At 42.3% G+C, this 19,639-nt stretch overlaps 6 protein-coding genes across 8 annotated transcripts; 3 read left to right on the top strand and 3 right to left on the bottom strand.

Moving 5' to 3' along the window:
* Positions 1–1,940: 1,940 nt before the first annotated feature.
* LOC108049274 (tyrosine-protein kinase-like otk) lies at positions 1,941–4,409 on the bottom strand. Its single transcript, XM_017130401.2, has 3 exons — positions 3,961–4,409; positions 3,394–3,887; positions 1,941–2,935 (listed from the first exon to the last, which is right to left on the bottom strand). Exons 1-3 carry the CDS (start codon positions 4,028–4,030, stop codon positions 2,201–2,203), a joined length of 1,299 nt encoding a protein of 432 aa, XP_016985890.1. The 5' UTR covers positions 4,031–4,409; the 3' UTR covers positions 1,941–2,200.
* A 1,367-nt stretch (positions 4,410–5,776) lies between these two features.
* LOC108049271 (metallophosphoesterase 1) lies at positions 5,777–7,919 on the bottom strand. 3 transcript variants are annotated; one of them, XM_017130398.1, is made up of 6 exons: positions 7,765–7,919; positions 7,444–7,703; positions 7,265–7,380; positions 6,945–7,207; positions 6,262–6,742; positions 5,777–6,200 (listed from the first exon to the last, which is right to left on the bottom strand). In XM_017130398.1, exons 2-6 carry the CDS (start codon positions 7,467–7,469, stop codon positions 6,013–6,015), a joined length of 1,074 nt encoding a protein of 357 aa, XP_016985887.1. In that variant the 5' UTR covers positions 7,470–7,703; positions 7,765–7,919; the 3' UTR covers positions 5,777–6,012. The 3 variants fall into 3 exon arrangements, with proteins under 3 accessions (XP_016985887.1, XP_016985886.1, XP_016985888.1); XM_017130397.1 differs by having other exon boundaries at positions 7,444–7,919; XM_017130399.1 differs by having other exon boundaries at positions 7,265–7,374; positions 7,444–7,919.
* A 328-nt stretch (positions 7,920–8,247) lies between these two features.
* On the top strand, positions 8,248–13,957 carry LOC108049243 (sister chromatid cohesion protein PDS5 homolog B). Its single transcript, XM_017130367.2, has 14 exons — positions 8,248–8,504; positions 8,804–8,914; positions 8,973–9,358; positions 9,429–9,636; positions 9,695–9,863; positions 9,930–10,671; positions 10,729–10,992; positions 11,053–11,146; positions 11,215–12,060; positions 12,119–12,255; positions 12,317–12,396; positions 12,464–12,729; positions 12,798–13,088; positions 13,149–13,957. The coding sequence occupies exons 2-14, from the start codon at positions 8,834–8,836 to the stop codon at positions 13,239–13,241; spliced, it is 3,657 nt and encodes a 1,218-aa protein (XP_016985856.1). The 5' UTR covers positions 8,248–8,504; positions 8,804–8,833; the 3' UTR covers positions 13,242–13,957.
* A 368-nt stretch (positions 13,958–14,325) lies between these two features.
* LOC108049273 lies at positions 14,326–16,461 on the top strand. The gene is made up of 3 exons (XM_017130400.1): positions 14,326–14,804; positions 15,670–15,892; positions 15,956–16,461. Exons 1-3 carry the CDS (start codon positions 14,501–14,503, stop codon positions 16,056–16,058), a joined length of 630 nt encoding a protein of 209 aa, XP_016985889.1. The 5' UTR covers positions 14,326–14,500; the 3' UTR covers positions 16,059–16,461.
* LOC108049198 lies at positions 16,412–17,624 on the bottom strand. The gene is made up of 4 exons (XM_017130312.2): positions 17,612–17,624; positions 17,134–17,553; positions 16,640–16,768; positions 16,412–16,582 (listed from the first exon to the last, which is right to left on the bottom strand). Exons 1-4 carry the CDS (start codon positions 17,622–17,624, stop codon positions 16,428–16,430), a joined length of 717 nt encoding a protein of 238 aa, XP_016985801.1. The 3' UTR covers positions 16,412–16,427.
* Positions 17,625–17,758: 134 nt separating this feature from the next.
* On the top strand, positions 17,759–19,339 carry LOC108049202 (GTP-binding protein 128up). Its single transcript, XM_017130316.1, has 4 exons — positions 17,759–17,909; positions 18,036–18,156; positions 18,210–19,050; positions 19,108–19,339. Exons 1-4 carry the CDS (start codon positions 17,868–17,870, stop codon positions 19,208–19,210), a joined length of 1,107 nt encoding a protein of 368 aa, XP_016985805.1. The 5' UTR covers positions 17,759–17,867; the 3' UTR covers positions 19,211–19,339.
* Positions 19,340–19,639: the final 300 nt, after the last annotated feature.

Raw genomic sequence — 19,639 nt, 5'->3', positions numbered from 1 at the left:
ATTTAAAGATCGTTAGTGTACCCTTATTCTGATTAAATTCCTGAGTTTTAGAATCCTTGATAATAGCATTTAAATAAAATTCTTTTTTTTTTTTGGAATACTATTTATTTGTAAACATAGAACCCGTACAATCTTTAAGTACCTTAACAATGTAGTTTTGTATATGAATTTGAACCAAACCTCATGCCTTCAGCAATATAGAAAATACTACTTTCAGGAAGTCAAGTATGAAGTCTTGCTACTATTTGAACTTACAAAACTCTTAACTTTCCAACTAAATCCTTTCATCTTTTAGGGACTTCCAGCTATCCATTTAGATTCCATCCATACTTGTTTAAGTTATTATTTCGAACTGCTTACCGTAACTCAACGCCTCACAATCGTATAATTTTATGGAGCATCCCAAAGTTGCAACGAATTCCGGCTAGAATCCAAATCCGAATGCTCCGCTAGCAAACATCAAACATTTGAAGGCATTAAAATAAATTTTAGTAACGCGGCCTTTGCGTAGACTAAACAAAATAAACATTATACAGCGTTTGAAGGTGTTTTTGGGCAGAGGCACAAGCCAGAGGCCCCGTGCGCACTTACTATAAACAAATAAGGCGAAAAAGTACCCAAAAAAAAAGGAGGGGGAAAATCGAAGAAGAGGGAAAACATCAGCGGAAGGGCCCCCAACAACAAGTTTTTAATGCATGTCGATGTCGTCGTCGCCGCCGCAGATCAAAGGCAAATCGTATATACCATATATATATATAGAGAGAGAGGTTGGGGTGCTGGTGCTGCATAGGATACCATTCGAAAGTCGAATGGGTTGGTGGAAATGCAGGCAGGGGTGGTCGTTTAATTGCACTTGCCGCTTACTTTTTTATCTGGTTGCCTGCCGCGGAGTAACCTGCGCATGTGTACTCGCCTTTGATGTGCGCTGTTTATTCGAGCGCTATAAAAAACCATAAAATATGCATAAAACACATAGGCAATTGCGATTGAAGCCCAGGGCAGGCTTGAATATGGCAGTGGAAATGCAAATGGAAATGAAGCGATTAAGTGCAGACGCTGGCAATTGGAAAGAAATTGTCGTCGGCAATTGCGGGAAATTCACTTGATGATGGCCAGAGCAGATGACTTATGAAGACATCGGAGGGCGATTGTGAACCTACAAAGGGGGGTTTAACATGGCATTACTGAGTAATCAAATAATCAAACAAGATGTGAGACAAATATTGATATTGCAATACTTACACTTTTGACCTGGCTATTGCAAACTTAAATATTTTACGATAAAACAGTTACACGGATAATTAACTTTACATTTTCCACCAGACTTCACCACCTTTTTAATTTTTAATCAACAACAACACAAACCATTTTTTTTTTTGAATAAATATTTTACGCATTTTTTATGCTATGAATCATTTCTATTTGTTAATAATTTGAAATTCCTGTGAAAACATTTGATTTCAAGATATTTATTTTATATTTGGTTTTATGACTACCAAAAACCGTTTAAAAATTAAATAAATTCGAAATGAAATGTTGACTTTTGAAATGAAATATATAATATCCAATAGAAAATATAAAAATCGTGGTTTGCTGTTGATCTTTTCTAGGACCTAAAGCACAAATCTTGATTATTTCATTGTATTCATTTAAGAAAAACCATCCCTATCCCACCGAAGAAATGCCAGAATGTCGAGCTATTTTACGACTTTTTATCGGGGGTTGCCTTTCTTTGCAGCGGAGTTTTTCGTCATCCGATGCGTGCTGCTTGCGCCATAAAAAGCGCATAAAAAGCTGTTGAACACTCATCCGGGTTTCATGGGCTTTACGGCCGTGCCAAGTGGGCTACGAATTTACGATGGTGGAGCGGAGCAATTTTACGAGCCCCCCACAACGCTTGTTCCGCCGCAAAAAAATGGGAGATTGAAACGATTGCGCTATAAAATGGGGCTCTATGAGAGCCATAAAATATTTATTCTACTAAAAAATAACTGTACATGGGATATATACACACAGACACACACATGCATAAATACATATATATATATATAAACTAGATAAATATAAATACAAATAGATTTCTGGGGGATTTCACAAGTTCCTTATTGATTCTCAACAACAAAACGGAGTAACACTCGAGGAGCATGTGACCGAGATCATGGAAAGCGGCTGAGAAGTGGCTCCAGAGGACACGAACTCCTTATACAATATCATCGGCCACCTGGGATTCCTGCTCTAGGATAACGCTTTCCCTCAGTTTGCTCTTCAGATTCTTGCTCGAATTGGCCTCCGTCAGACAGGGCTCGTTTTCGGGATGATCATGCTCCTGGCCATCGGTGGGTCCATTGGCGTGGCCGTCCTCCAACTGGACCTTGCCCAGGTGACGACGGTAGCGGTACCACACCTTCAAGCCCAGCACCAGCACAAAGTACAAGAAGGCCAGGCAAATGATCACGATGATAATCCTGGTCACTATCGAATTGGAGGCAGATTTACTAGACTTCACCACCAGCAGGACATCTTCGCGCTTTAATCCCGCACTGCTGCCAATTGTGCAGCCGTACCGCCCCTCATCCTCCGGGCGGACATTCCTGATTTCCAGTGTTCCGTTCTCCATCAGCAAAAAGCGTTCCGCATCCGTGTTGTTCTCGTTCAAATAGGTGAGATCCTTGTCCCAGCGAATCGTGGGCTTTGGTTCTCCGATAGCCTGGCAGTGGATCACCGCTGTTCCGGTTTCCGCCACCTCAATGGGTCCCTCGGGCGGAACACTGAACTTGGGCGCTACCACCACATTGATGGACACGGTGGCACTGATCTGACCCTGGCTATTCGAGGCTATGCAGGTGTACTGACCACGCTGCTCATTGGTCACATGGTTGAAGATCAGCGTGCCATTCTGGTCGGTCACATTTGCGGGCAGCGGCAGTTGGGTTTCCTAAAAAAGGGAAGTGTTAAATAGGGAGTTCATATGGCAAGTATGTTGAGGTTTGTATACTCCAAAAAAATTAAATCGAATTCAATTTCAAATTCAAAAATATATTTGAATATGGAATATAATATTAACACAACTAATAATTCAATTACTTAAAAATATCTACATCCAATGATTTGGATTCATTTCGATTCTTATATTAGGATTTATATTCATTTAATTTAAAACAGGTTAAAAATTAAGATTTTTTTACTCAAATCCAGTCTATTATTTTACCTACTTATGTTAAAGAAAAACAAACTAGTTGTCATGAAATATGTTTGTAGAACAATTAAATAGATTTCTTAAAAATCATAGTTGTTGTTAGTCTAGGTAATCAAGTCTTTAACTTGTACCTTAAACCGAATTTAACCATATTAAAAAAAAGTATTTCTCTAATTCATTAGTTAACGACTACTTACCCTCATCCATTTAACTTGTGGAGGTGGTGTTCCCTGTGCTTTGCAGTGGACTTTACTCAGAGAACCCAATTCCAAGTTCTTGGAGGTCGGCTGTGGCACGAACTTAAGTTGTTCTATGACCATGAGGACTCCGGAAATTGAACTTGCTGCCACAGAACCATCGATGACCACTTGGCACTGATACTGACCGGCATCGCTGGCTAGAACACTGTTGAATTGCAGGGAGCCACTCTCCTTATTCAAGGCCACTCGCGAATCCTCGCGCACCATGGTTTCCAGCTGGGGCTCTCTGGTGGTGCTGCTCATCCTTCCCAGCTCCGTTTGACGGAACGTTTTGTTATCCTTCCGCCAGCGCAGGATGACGCTATTGCCCTGAAGATACATATCCGGCATTTGGTAGTCGCAGGGCAATTGCAAAGGACTCTGTTCCTTGATGGTTATCGAGGTCTGGGGACCCTTGGCGATGCTCACATCCTCAAAAGATAAAGGTGCGGCTGAGGGAGGGTCAGATTGTGGAGGAGTTATGAAAATGAAGAAAAGATGAGTCAGTCAGCCGATTCAACTCACCGTAAGAGCACAAGATCAGGCAGAAGAATCCCAGGCCGCAGCTCAACAATCGTCTTCCGTTCAGCCTCATTTCGAGCCGAAAAATTCTTTTGATTTCACTTCGTACTTCCTTCGCTTCTTTCGCACAAAACCGGTGTGTGCTCTTCTTACTTCTTGTTTATTTGCCGATTTTTGAAGGAATTCCGTTTGCCTTCGTCGGTTTTTGTTTTTCATTCGCCTCACTACTTCACCTCACTTCATTTATTCCGTCCGGAGTTCAGAGCATTTGCTTTATGGTTATTTTTATGTTACGCACACGCGTCACGCTTTATTATCCTGCCGCAGACGCAGAGCCCGGGGATCTTTCGAGCGATTCGAGTTCGAGTTCGAGGGGACCAGGAGATGGTATCGCTTTCTTGAGGGCACAACCTTCCGCGTTCGGTTTCGGAACTCTACTGACAGACGCCGCATCGGGCTAATTTAACACTGCCAGCCGGCGCACGGTTCGCACATGCGCCTTCAATTGTACCCAGTATTACCCGGTATTTTCAGACGGGTGGTGGGAGCAACTCTGCTGGATTCTACTACCTCTTCCAGCGAGCTACTACTTTTCAAAAGAGCAAGTCGGTAAAATAGTAGTATATGTGAAAATTCAAAAAGCATTTAAAATAAGTAAGGTATAAAATAAAAAAGTATTTATCACTTGCATTCTAGTTTCCATAAATATTTAATAATTTTTTTGAATGGTTTGCACGTTTTGATTATAACATTTCTAACACATAAAACTTATGGCAAGAATAACAAGAAAGGAAAGCTAACTTCGGGCGGAGCCGAAGTTGATATACCCTTGCAGAATACTCTGTATATTATATTCTCCAAAATTATTCATATGATGCATTCTTAATACTCATAAAAAATCCCAACTTCCTAACTTTAAAAACACCAAAGTTATGGCATTTCCAATCGTTCAGTTATATGGCAGCTATAAGATATAGTCGGCCGATCCTTATGAAATTTGGTATGTCGGATTGATTGGCCAAAAATAAAACCCATAGAAAATCCCAACTTCTTAACTTTACAAACACCAAAGTTATGGCACTTCCGATCAATCAGTTATATGGCAGCTATAAGATATAGTCGGCCGATCCTTATGAAATTCGGTATGTCGGATTGATTGGCCAAAAATAAAACCCATAGAAAGTCCCAACTTCTTATCTTTAAAAACACCAAAGTTATGGCTTTTCCGATCGTTCAGTTATATGGCAGCTATATGATATAGTCGCCCGATCCGGCTCGTTCCGACTTATATACTACCTGCAATAGAAAGACAACTTTTGGGAAAGTTTCGAGCAGATAGCTTTAAAACTGAGGGACTAGTTTGCGTAGAAACGGACGGACAGACGGACAGACTGACAGACGGACAGACGGACAGACGGACAGACGGACGGACAGACGGACGGACAGACGGACAGACGGACATGGCTAGATCGACTCTCCTGGTGATGCTGATCAAGAATATATATACTTTATAGGGTCGGAAATGTCTCCTTCACTGCGTTGCAAACTTTTGACTGAAATTATAATACCCTCTGCAAGGGTATAAAAATAGTTGTTTCATAAATATGATTGTTATTTTTGTTTAAAAATCACTTTTATGACTCGAAATTTTTTTAATTAAGGGGTTTAATTTAAAATGATAAAAGCTCCTGGAGCTTGGAACCCAATAAAAAAGAACCCCAAGTAACACTTTGAGTCTTGTTTTTTCCAACATGCTCAATTGCTTAATCCTTAACATTTTGTTTTGCTCTTTTTAAAAATTTGGAAGCCTAAACAATCGTTAAAAGTTGGAGGACATGGATTAAATTTATTTTCTAATTCAAAACTAAAATTAGCACTTTTGGACTTTATAGTTTACAATCAATTTCAATAAATACTAAGCAATATTATTTGAATTCTTGGCGGCTTGTCTATATATAAAATAAATAAATTTTAATCTCATTTTTTTGAGTTGTAATATACAAGCAACTCTTAAGAATCTGGAGCTTATTGTCCGTGAGGAGTGGAAAATGCAGTCTAAAATTGAGGTATGGTCGAGACACGATTGTACAGCGTCTGTCGTTTGGCCACGCGGAAGGGACAGCGGGTCATCATCTTGAAGACAACGGCACCGCAGATGACAAACAGGCCCCAGAATACGTAAGTGAAGAGCAATATGAAGCGATTCGGCTGCCACAGAACCGTGTAGCTCAGATTGTAGTTTTCTGATATCAAGATTAGGGTGAAGTTTAGCTTGGAATAGATTTAACATATGTTAAAACTCACCCAACACCGCATAGCCCATGCCAATCTTAGACTTCCCCATGCGATACGAGGATGTGGGTACCATTATCTCCAAATAACTGTGCTCCTGCTCTTTCAGGGCCTTCAGATCAAAGTGCCTTACAGCGTTCTCATAGAAGTTGATCACCTTGGTGGAGGGGTAAATAAATATTCTCGATTCGTGCCAGTGGCCCGAGAAAATGATATGTGGATCCAAGTCACTGATGATGGCCCTCAGCAAGGGTCCACCGCCAATAAGCAACGGGGCATGCGACACACCAATCCTTAGCCGATCGGCATTATTATCCCTATCCGGATTGGTAAAGTCTAGAAGCATGCGGTTTATCTTGAAGAATCGCAAGTGATTGTCATAGTCAAAGAGGTCTTCACTCATGAATTCGTTTTCGAATCGCCTTTGGTTCGAGTTGGATATGTAGTCCCCATTCTCGCCTCCAATATCATTGTCACCCGGTACATGAACGCGCTGAAAAAAGGCGGAGATCATGCGAAACTGTTAAGTTTTAAGGGGTTATTGGTTATCAACATATTTTGTTTAAATTTATAATGTACTTTAACTAAAAAAATAATGTACTAAAAAAGTACTCTCAGCTAAGTATAAAATAAAATAAATATGTAATCTTTAAGATTATTGGTTTTATACATGGTTGTAATATTTTTATCCTTACTTTTTTATACTTCTTGTTTTGATAGATTCGCCTGAATCGCTGCACATACTGCTTGTATTCCTGGGCCGTGGCTATATTACCCTCGTCCAGCAGATCACCCAAGAAAACGATGATGTGGGGCTGCGTGAAGGCCAGGGCTCGCTCGAAGGTCTTGGCTAGATATCTATCCGAATCGTATCTGGCCAAAGGACTGTGCGAGGAGCGATCATAGGAGTTGCCCAGGATCTGGGGATCAGCAATGAGCAGCAGGCGGGTGCAATTATCTGTGTGGGGAAGCCGATAAGTGGGTGTTCCTATTTCGAAACCGGGTTAAAGCATACCTAGTTTGCAATCGATTGGCTGCCAACTGGACTGGGCCATGTAATAAACGATAAACTCATTAAAGAAGACCAGCAGCAACGTCAGAGCCACAAAGCCACGGCACACTAATCTGTTTCTTTCGGGGATACAAAAAGGATTAATCGGTTGGGTTCATAGAAATAAAAGCAATTTTACCCACCTATTAACTATGCGCAAGGAAGCCATAATACCGGCTATTCCACATAGGTTTGGATTGCTTGATTAATACTTTTGGTTGTCTTCTGCCAACTGCAACTGACTTACATCGCGTCTATATACATACATGTAGTCTATATTTAAATCTGCACTGCCCATGCAATATTTACGCAAGTCTGTTCATATTTTGGGGAATGTGGAGCTGTTGCAACGGACGGCGGTCAACTGGCCAGAACCGCCGCATCACCGATTTCAGGGCACACGCTTAATTGGATTAGAAAACAAAGCATGGTGAGCTGTCGAAATAGCTTTTTGCGCCCTTAACCTTTCTCCTCCGTCGCTTTAGCCATGCGCGCCATCGTCTTTTAGGCGCGGGAAATTCCGTTACAGCATTTGCCGGCTGCAGGTGCCAGTAATTGTGCAATTATCTTTATCTTATGTTTGCCGTCCTTGCATTAATTGCGGATATGTGGCAACGCCATAGTTGTTTACCAAGCACAACAAACAAATCTAGAGATGGCCGGGTGACAGAATCCTGCGGCACGATAGCACGAATAATGAACGGTTTAATCTTGTACAAACTATATAAAAACTTGTATTTTTCTTTGAGTAAAAACATTTGTAAGCTGCGTAAGGTCATAAGAAGGTTAATTTACAAGGAAATATATGTTTAAATATGTGAGAAAATACATCTTAGATATATTTCGTGACACGATATAATAAGCTCCCATCTCTAACCCCAACAACACGTCACGTGCAAACAGCTGAAATACAATCGAGAAGTAATCGGAAGAGAGACTGGTCACACTACCGGGCTCCATCTGGCAACGCTCCGTGCGTGGATTAATGGCGTGCCACTCCGCATAAATGCTCCTCGGTTTTACCTATTTTAACAACATACGTACCACAAAACAACGTCAACGGGCGAAAATGTGTAAATAGCTTTCAACCGCGATACTTTCCAGAGTGCAGTAATTTCCAGGAGACGTGCGTTTTGGGCGCAGATCGAAAGCAGCGGTTCGCAAAATTGGCAAAAATTGTGCCGCCGCCTGCCCGTTGTGAAAAGTAAGATTGCAAATGCCAAAAACTGCGCCGTCGATTAGCCAAAAACATTGGGTAACTGCAGGGCAAATAGTTTCAACTTGGGAACTCTTTACTTTGTTGTTTGCGAACAAAAAGCACTGCAATATTCGCCAGTTTTGTGGCTGCAAGTGTTTGTGCGTGAGTGTGGGGCTGCGTGCGTGAGTGTGTGTGCGATGCCACCCTCTTCCCCGATTTTCCAATGTTATTTTGAGGGTCGCGTACATTTATTGTTGTTATTGCGCGGCATTGATGCACCTGCCATTAAATCCTTGGAATCCTAGCTTGCAGGTAGCTTCCCTTAGCTGGTGAGGATGGCGGACATAGTATATCCCACTGGATGTCGGCCGCTGGTCGAGGATTTGGGCACGGATGAGCTGATACGACGCCTCAAGGTAAGTTTTTTAAGCCCCCACTTAAAAAACTCCATAAAGGCGGAAAATCTCTCCCCAGACCCTCGCCAATGTGCTCCAGACCATGGACCAGGACGACAATCTCTACCAGCAGTACATCCCATTGGCCCTCCATCTACTGGACGACTTCTTCATGCAGCACACTTCCCGCGATGTCCAACTTTTAATCGCCTGCTGCGTGGCAGATGTCCTTCGCGTATATGCACCCGAAGCGCCCTACAAAGAACAAGATCAAATCAAAACTATATTTAAGTTTTTCATTAAGCAACTGCATGGACTAAAGGACCCCCGTGATCCCTCCTTCAAACGATACTTCTATCTGCTAGAAAATCTGGCCTTTGTCAAGTCCTTCAATATGTGCTTCGAGTTGGAGGACTGCCAGGAGATTTTCCAGGAGCTTTTCAGCACCATCTTTAAGATTGTCAAGTAAGCTGAGCCTAAGAAGCCTATCGTAAAAAGGGTTTTTCAAATAATCAAATACTTCATATCTTTGCAGTGACCAGCACAGCGTCAAGGTTACTAACTTTTTTCTAGACGTGCTCAGTCCCCTGATCACAGAAGCCGATAATCTATCAGTGGAATTGTTGGATCTCATACTGATTAACATTGTGGAACCGTACAAATCCAACAACAAGTTTGCCTGCCAACTAACCGAACAACTCCTCACGAAAACGGGCGATGCTCTGGAGTCCACCATCAAAATGGTAATATTTGGTTTGCCTGTGGTTCCCCAGTTTGCTTAAACAAATCTCTGATCAATAGTTCTTCAATCGTGCTTTGGTCATGGATAAGCCAAACACTAAACTGTCCATTACAAACAAAATATACGATATCATCTATGAGCTTAACCGCATCAATGCGGACCTGCTGTGCTCAGTGCTGCCCCAACTGGAGAACAAACTGCTGTCCACAGACGATGCTGAGAGACTTAGTGAGTAATTTATATCCGGTTTGCATTATTTGCATATTAATATACAAATGAATTACATTTCCACAGAGGCAACCACTCTCTTGGCACGTATGTTCTCCGAAAAGGACTCACAGCTGTCGAAGAAGTATCAGAATCTTCTTAAAATCTTCTTCGGACGCTTCTGTGACATAACCGAGCCCGTCCGCATTAAGTGCGTCCAGTCGTCTATGCACTTCCTGCTCAATCATCCGAATCTTCAGGGCGATATCACCGAAAAGTTGCGGCTAAGGAATCATGATCTGGACGAGGTTGTGCGCCACGAAGTGGTGATGGCCATTGTTGAGACTGCCAAGCGGGACTTTATTCTGGTGCTCGAGGCGGCTGAACTCCTAGAGATCGTGCGCGAACGGACGCTGGACAAAAAGTACAAGATTCGCAGGGACGCGATGAACGGACTGGCCTACATCTACAAGCGAGCGATCTGCGAGCCCAACGACTTAAGTACCGGGCTCAAAGTTAGAGTGGACTGGATCAAGAACAAGATACTGCACGGCTACTACAAAGTGGGCTTGGAGGATCGACTGCTCGTGGAACGCCTGCTCATCACCTGCCTGGTGCCCTACAAACTGGCTCCCGAGGAGCGCATGAAGAAGCTGTACCATCTGCTGGGTGATCTGGATGCCAACGCAACTAAGGCATTTGTGGAGCTGCAAAAGAACCAAATGAAGACCCGCAACACGGTCAGCGATTGGATCAAACTGCACCACTCCAAGGAATTTACTCCGCGCGTGCTCAGCCAGTTAAACGCCAAACAGGCAAACATAGCCAAGTGCGTTCCATAAAGATCCCCTGTTAAGAAATTTTAACCAATAATGTGTCTTTGCAGATTGCTGCCTGATCCCCTGAAAGCGGCGGAGTACCTCACCCAGTTTAGCAACAATCTGCGCAAGGATGCCCAACTGCTGCGCTGCATCAACATTGTCCTCAAGCGGGACGTAAGTTGCCGCGAGTGCGCCGACACGATGGGAGTTTTACTGAAAAAGCTGGGCGCCCATGTTCACTCCAATCTGTACTACAACACCGTTAAGATGCTGATTGAACGCGTGGCTTCTGTGATGGTTGACAAAGAATCCATTGGCGTGCTTATTGGGTAAGCCGCCTGCGATTGCTACCCTAATCTCAGGCTTAATCCTCTTATCTTCCTGTTCAGACTAATTGAGCAGTGCATTGAGGGAGGTCCCATGTGCGAGGAGATTGGCATCTCGCCACAGGAAGCGGGAGAGCGCGGTCTTAAGCTGTTAAGCGTGAGTTCTTAGATAAAGAAAAGAAAGATAACAAAATCCACATGTTTAAGTTCGCCTCTTACTTGCAGATGCTGTCCTACGTCTTCTCGGCTCACTTCTTCACCGACACCTCTCTGCGTCATTTGATTTCCCTGCTAAGTTACGAGCAAGATTATGTTGCTCCGCTGGTCCTGAAAACTCTCACCCATCTAGGACGCTACCAGCCACTAATCGACGACACCACACCCGCTATTCTCGACGAGCTGGCTCCGGTGTGCAAGGATTTCGCTCTGATCGGCACCCCAAAACAGGCAAAGCACGCGGTGCGTTGTATTTTCGTGAACAGCCAGTCGTCGGCAGCCTCTGATGGATCGGCGGGTGGAGCCGGGAGCGCGTCAACCACAACCCAGACTGTGCATCCTATATTCAACGAGATCATCGAGACTCTGCGCCTAAAACTGACGCCAAACTGCGAGCACCAGCGTACGAAGATCGTGACCTTAGGTCACATTGCGTACAATATGCCGCAGGCCTTTCTTACCCCCATTAAGAACATGATTGCGCGTCGAATTGTCAAGGAGCTGCTTATCCAGGAGGTGCCGGCGCAGCGGGACTACGATTTGCCCGAGGACAGCGACTGGTGTGCCCAAGAGGAGTTGCCGCTAGACACGCTGTGCAAGTTGGATGCGCTCAAGGCCATGGCCCGGTGGTTATTGGGCTTGCGCACCGATGAGCACGCCGCCCAGAAGACATTCCGCATGCTGGCCGCGTTCGTCAACCAGCGGGGCGATCTCCTCGGCCAGAACCGCCTTTGTGGTGCCGAGAAATCCTGGCTGCGTCTGGGGGCAGCCTGCGCCATGCTCAAGGTCTGCGAGCAGAAGGGCGTGGGCGATCAGTACAGTGCCGAGCAGTATTTGCAGCTCTCCCAGCTAATGGTGAGTAGAGACACATTTTTTTTGCTTAATAATAAATTTGTGTTTTGTCTTCTCTCAGGTGGATCCGGTGCCTGAGGTTCGGGAAATCTTTGCTCGCAAACTGCACAAGGGATTGGGCAGAAGTCTGCCGAGGAATTGCCTGCCCCTGGACTTTATGGGCTTGTATGTGCTGGCTGGACTAGAGACTGACAGAAAGTGAGTTTTGTTGTCTGCCAGCGGTAGCCTTTCTATAAGTAACGATAAACTTTCTCAACAGATTGCAAGACCTTGTGCGTCATTATGCGGAAACGGATGTAAACAAACGTCGGGAATATCTCAAGACTGTAGCCATGACATGTAAGCATATACTCATTCATTTTATTTTAAATCATTTACCCAAAACCATTTAATAATTGTATTTCAGCTCCCGACAGCTCAACGGAGTCACAATCACTGCACATTCTACCTGACTATATGCTGGCCTTCGCCATACCCGTGCTGGTCCACGATCCCCGCTTTACGAATCACGAGGACTACGTTCAGCTGCGCAAAATGGAGAAGTGTTTGCGTTTCGTTCTGGAGCCCCTCATGGCCAAACGGGAATCGTTTGTCCACAGCTTTTACAAGCAGCTGCTGCAGCTGATAAAGCACCGCGAGTTCAGTCAGGGCTCGGACAAGCGCGACAACTATGTATGCAACTAAATTGTTAGCGTGTTTAGCCCCCTCTTAACATATATATATATTTGTTCGGTTTTCAGAAAATGTGGGCGCTCTGTGATCTCGCTATGTACATTATCGACTCAAAATTCAGCCCATTTGATGCCAACACGAGTACATTCTCCATGCCGCTGGCTCTGCCAGAAATGTATTATAAGCAGCCTGCCGTTGCGAATTTCCAAAATAACGAGGTCTATATACCGCTGGACGTGTATACGTTGGGAGCCAAATCCACGAGCAAACCTGCCACGACGGCCATGACAACGTCGCGAGCGGCAGCAGCTTCAAAGAGGCCGGCGGAACCATCGATCCTGGATGATGAGAACCCGCAGGTGAGTAAAAGCTTTAAAATCTATTAATTATATAGCTTATGGGTACGTGGTTAATTTCAGGAGAATAACCTGTTCGACAATATACGAGCGGCCGACACCACAGAGCCCATGGCCAAAAGAACGCGCGCGGGAGCCTCCTCAGTTAAATCATAAAGGCTGGAGGAACTGCATCAATCTGGATAGAGCGCATATTTGTTAGTTTAGTTACGGTTAGTCTAGGCGCCTAAGTTAACTAAATATTTAAGACGTAGGGGATCTACGATAGTTGTTAAACCGACACTACCTAATACCTACACCAAGCTGATCATACTTAAACCCCCAAAATTTGGATTATTCAATTTTGCATCCCGTTTGTACCATATTCAATTTGTGAGATAGACCAAAAACAACAATCAGATATTGTGTCGTTCAATTTGTTAAAAACATCAATGTAAAAGTAATTATTTATCAATTTTAATGTTTTACACTGTTTTTTAAAGTGTCCTATTCTTTTATTTTACCTTTAGTTGTAGACCTCATTGAATATCGAATAATTTAAGGAAAGTATATCGCGCATTAGTTGAAGTAGGGAGAAAGTAATGAAAACGTAAACAGAGCCTTATTAAGAAATTAAAATTAACTTTTCTATGATCGCAGTTAACTTTTAGTTAATATAAAATACATCATTCATATTACATACACATACCGCATTAGAGTCGACAAGAATGCATTGAAAATGTATTGAAAAAGAAAATTGAAAATGTTGTAAGGATTGGATCGAAAACATAACAAAGATAATGATAAAATAAATACACACACATTTAAAATTAAAAAATGTACATTTAACTATTATTACTGTTTTTCAATTACAAATAAACATATGATTATTATTTTAATGTTTAAAATTAACTATACATTTCTTTTTCAGGGGAAAAAATAAAATATCCAGAAAAAAATGTAGTCTTTTAAAAATGATGATTAATTAATTTGATTATGGCATTCTATATTTTTTGATTGTGTGTTTCATTTTAAAAAAAAAAGATGCATACGATTTTTTATTGAAATGGTATGTATTAAATTCAAAGCAATTGTTGCAAAATGAAATTATTTTCAAAAGTGCCGACATATAAAAATTTGACCAAAATGTCAACAAGGGTTAAAGATAGTTTGAACTCGACGGCCACTAGCGAACTATCGATAGGCGACTTCGATAGTTCATGGTGCAACAAATGTATACTTTCCCACCACTAGTTCCAATTGCATTTTCTGCTATGTTTTTGTATGGGGGTGTGACGTATTATTTTTTGTTTTTGTAATATTGTAAATTAAAGCAACAATTGTCGTGGTAAATACAAAGTGAATCGTGTTCCCGGGAGGCCGTTTATACAAAGAACTCTTATTCAAAACAATCGTTTGACCGGCAAAACAACAAAATGCAGGTGGAAACAAAAACAATAGGCGGTGACGTCACGGTTCGCCAACATCAGAAAAATAACAAAACCAATGGGATTTTCTCGACGGCAGTCAGAAGCGAAATAATCGGGGAACCGAACGGACCGAGATATACCTCCACGCCGAAAACCTCTCATCATCCAAAACTTCAGCATTACGTAGGCGTACCGGAGCCCTCAGAAAAGGGGCGTGTGGGCGTGGTGACCGCCTTCGATCCGTTGATCAAAAAAGTGGCCCTTCTCTTTGGCATTCTCATTATTGGGTACAAAAGCGTCATTTTAACCAGTAAGTGGGTTATATTGTGGGTGCTGTTCTATAGGATTTCTATTTATTTATACAAATACCCCCTGCAATACGCGGGGGTGGAATTTTCAAGGTTGCAATTGTCGGCGGTGACGACGTCTTCACTCGTTTTGTTTATATTTTTTCGTTTATAAATAGTTGAAGTTCGTGTGATCTCATAGCGGCAGTGTTTATTCAGTATTCCCCCTGCAATAACCCCCCAAATAGCGAATAAGTCTATATAGAGAACGTTAAAATGTTTGTTGCGCATTTAGCCTTCTCATTTGCATACGTATTCACCTTAAAAAAAACAGACTAAGGAGTGATTAGTTGCTTCATCTTTTGAGCAGAGAGTGATTAGTTAGCTAATTGTTTGCCCTACGGTGATTAAGCAATCGTCTTTGTTAGGTTTAACGGTATTAAGCTCTAGGGTTTTCGTCACGCGACACATACATAAATACATATAAGTAAGGCGGTACCGCTAGAGAGCCCAGTAAAAGTAACGAATTTATTATTCTGACGATTCAGCAATCTAGCCGTTAGTTTGGTGTAGGGTTTGCATTAGGGTGGCTCGAAAAAAACATAGATAAATGAAATAAGGTTCATTAATCTTTAACAGTTTTCCATTACATTGAAAGGTCAAACATTGAAATTGACCTTTCTCAACAGTAAGGGTTATTCCAGAATCATTTAAAATTTCTGTTGATATTATTGAATAAGGTTTGCATTTGCTGCAAGTACTTTCGAACCACCCTCTTTATAAACCTTATTTTTTGACGTGTTTATCGGGCCAAGACTGATAACACGGAAATCAATAGAACGACCCTCAAACTGAGATACTAACGAGCTCTGTGTGTTCTCTTTGCAGTGCCATACATTAGCGGCGACTCCATCCAGGTGATGAGCCACCAGGTGCAGAGTCGGTGGAACGATACCCTGGTGTGGGCCACCAGTCACCAACTGGGCTCCAGGCTGAGCCCCCTGCTGTGTGGCCTTTTGGTGGCCGCATTCGCGTACGGAATTGTGTACTTGGACAGTGCAGTGCCCGGCGTAAATCCGCCCTCGCCCTTCACGCCGCGTTCCAAGAAGCGGTAAGCTCCAGAGGAATGGCCTTTCATTAGTTATTATTCATATTATCTTTTCTCAATTTGCAGTTTCCGCGAGGAGAAGACCGCCTCGCTGCACTTGGGATATTTGTGTGCTCTGTTCTGCGGATTTCTGGTCACGGTCTTCATGTACTTCGATTTGTACTCGTAAAACGGAGCCCCCCAATTCCTTCCTCTTAGTCAAATAAGCTCAACAGTATTAGAATTTAATCGGCCACTTTGGAATTTGTATTTATTGTAGTCCTCGTAACTGTGCAATGCTCCTGAAGAGAAATGTTAAAGGGCACTTTGAAGATAACTTAGTTCCTTGGTACATTAATTATAAGTTACTTACTTACACTCTATAAATTATTCAAAATATCAAAACTATAAAAGTACAAAATGAAACATTTCCCTGTGGATTTCAGGTTAGGCCAGAAAAGCTAAAGTTAACATATTTATACCTTATAGAGAAAATATTATCGCCTGGCCTAACAATCTCGAGAAAACTGTATATGCTAATACCTTACTAAAATATAAATTACTTATGCACCTTGTTTTGCATCAGAATATAATTTGTCACATTTTCTATGCGCATAAATTCTTGCTGCCGGTCGATATCGCTTACCTGAGCGATCTTGAACGTTTGCAAACGATTCTCGTTAATGAATCGGCCCACAAGATGAACAAAACAGCCTGTAAATGGGTCAGAATTGGGGTTTAACATTGGAATAAAAGATCTTTTCAACTTGCCTGGGCTCCAAGATTTCAAAACACTTTCAAAATCATAGTAGATTCCCTGAAGGATGGGTCCAGAATTTTCGTTTCGCACCAGCAAAGTATGCTCTCCCCGTTTTCCCTCAATAATGCGGAGAAGTTTTCCTAGAATTTAATTTAATTTAATTTAAGATCGATTTCAAAACAGAACAATCTTTTAACTTTTGAAGATCATGTCTAAGACAACAATAAGTAAAATCATACTTAAATTTACCAACTTTAATTATGTTGTCAAAATTGAATAAGACCTTAAAAAATTTTCGATGGAAACTTTAAAGTTGGTTCTTTTTTTATTAACAATTTTATAACTCAAAAAATCATGTAAACCACACTTACAATTTCTTGTTTCAAGATTGGGAATTAGAGATTGGTTTAAAGGAAGAAACTACTTATAAAATCGAACCTTATATTATCAAAGTTTGTTTAAAATCAAAATAAAAAGTTTAAAAATTAGACAAATATAAACCCACCGTAAACGTTCCAAATGGCGTTAATATCGGGATACATTTTATGGGTTTTAAGGCAGAAATCCACGCGTCCGACCAAACTAATTAAATTTCGTCCTGGCTTAGACATCGGATCACCTGGCAACCCTTTTGGTTCCTCCTTTTTGGCGTTGACCACGAAACTGGTCTTTTCCAGTGCTTTTGGAGTTGGAACGTAGACAAATTCCTGCTTTGCCCGAAATCTGGGCACTTCCTCGACGAAACCTTCGTACTTCAGTTTATTGTCCTTCTGGCAGACAGTTAATTTCGTTTGGCGCAATTGGCTGTTATTTTTACGCACAAGTTGAGCGGCCGTTGGAAAGCTCAGATTCAATTGCGAGACATTGTTGGCCAGTTGACTCTTGAATTTGGCATGGCTGTTAACCGAAGGTGTTCGAGGTTTGCCTGGAGCGGGGGAAATAAATGATTCAATGATTTAAAATATTTAATTTATCTTTGTTACCTTTTGCAAGCATTTTAGCGGTAACGGTTTTGTTCCAATCGAAGTGGCCCTATCCTTGCGTTTAAATAATACCATAAAATACTAAGAATTTAAAATACACCAAGCAAATGCAGTGTTGGTCACCACTGGCCAGCTTTTCTTTCCTTTTGCACACTGTCGCCTGCTGTCCACGCGAGAGTTTTATATTTTTATTTTTACATGCATATTTGTTGATAATTTGGGTTTTTAGTGGACCGCCTTTAACTGCCAGCCAGCCATGAGCACAATTTTGGAGAAAATCTCGGCCATCGAGTCGGAGGTGAGTGGGTTCATAGAGTAGCAGTCGGTTATACAGAAACTAACCTGTCTTGTATCCATTCCCCCGCGGATTCCCCCTGGACTCCTCTTGATTCCCCGGGATTCTTGGATAATCTCGGTTTTTTAGATGGCCCGAACCCAGAAGAACAAGGCCACCTCGGCGCATTTGGGTCTGCTGAAAGCGAAACTGGCCAAGCTGCGACGCGAGCTGATTTCCCCGAAAGGAGGTGGCGGCGGAACCGGCGAAGGTGAGATATTAAGCACAATCTCTATTCAATCAGTAACAAATCGATTATTCCAGCTGGTTTCGAGGTGGCCAAGACCGGAGATGCCCGAGTGGGTTTCGTGGGCTTTCCCTCCGTGGGTAAATCCACTTTACTGTCCAATTTGGCAGGCGTTTACTCCGAGGTGGCGGCCTATGAGTTCACAACTTTGACCACTGTGCCGGGATGCATCAAGTATAAGGGCGCAAAGATCCAGTTGCTTGATCTGCCCGGAATCATTGAGGGCGCCAAGGATGGCAAGGGTCGTGGTCGTCAGGTGATAGCCGTTGCTCGCACCTGTAACCTGATTTTCATGGTGCTGGATTGCCTGAAACCGCTGGGTCACAAAAAGCTGCTCGAGCATGAGTTGGAGGGCTTTGGCATCCGGCTGAACAAGAAACCTCCAAATATCTACTACAAGCGGAAGGACAAGGGCGGCATTAACCTGAACAGCATGGTTCCCCAATCTGAATTGGATTCGGATCTGGTGAAGACCATTTTATCCGAGTACAAAATACACAATGCGGATATTACCCTTCGATATGATGCGACCAGTGATGATCTGATCGATGTGATCGAGGGAAACCGCATTTATATACCCTGCATCTATCTACTGAACAAGATCGATCAGATCTCCATCGAGGAGCTGGACGTCATCTACAAGATCCCGCACTGCGTGCCCATTTCGGCGCACCACCACTGGAACTTTGACGATCTGCTGGAGCTGATGTGGGAATACCTGCGACTGCAGCGAATTTACACCAAGCCCAAGGGCCAGTTGCCCGACTACAATTCACCCGTGGTGCTTCACAACGAGCGCACCAGCATTGAGGACTTTTGCAACAAGCTACATCGCTCCATTGCCAAGGAGTTTAAATAGTGAGTTGAGCTTATCCAGATCTTTACATAATTTTTGACATTTTTATCTCGTTTTAGTGCGCTGGTTTGGGGCTCGTCCGTGAAGCATCAGCCGCAGAAAGTGGGCATTGAACATGTTCTCAACGACGAGGATGTCGTACAGATTGTGAAGAAGGTCTAGACTCTGTGCAACGATTACACTTTGATCATACGATGGCATTTTTTATTTGAAAATAAAAAACAAATGTGCTTTATCTCCTTTCTAATTTTTGATGATTTAAGTTGGAATAAAACCCAAATTAGCTGACGATATTACAGAGTTTTAATAGAAACAAATATTCAAACAGCCATCAATTGCCAATTCTTTGGTTTTGTATATTTGCAAACAATCATTCTGTGCTTAAATTGTAAAGTACGTGAACAAATCCATCCTTTTAAATTTCAGCCAATCGTAAAAAAGGTCGAACTCGTTGAACGCATAAATTCGTTTGGGAGAATAAGTAAACTTAAATTTATCAATGGAATTAATTAAAATAGCAAGGGTAAAGATACATATTTTAAATATTCCCGCAATAAAGCTATTAGAAAACCGACAGATTTGGCGGTAATA

Source organism: Drosophila rhopaloa, unplaced genomic scaffold (assembly GCF_018152115.1).
Source record: "Drosophila rhopaloa isolate 14029-0021.01 unplaced genomic scaffold, ASM1815211v1 contig_115, whole genome shotgun sequence".
In the NCBI taxonomy this organism is placed as follows: Eukaryota; Metazoa; Arthropoda; class Insecta; order Diptera; family Drosophilidae; genus Drosophila; species Drosophila rhopaloa.
The sequence above is the reverse complement of the archived record's forward strand: the minus strand, read 5'-3'. Positions and strand labels throughout refer to the sequence as shown.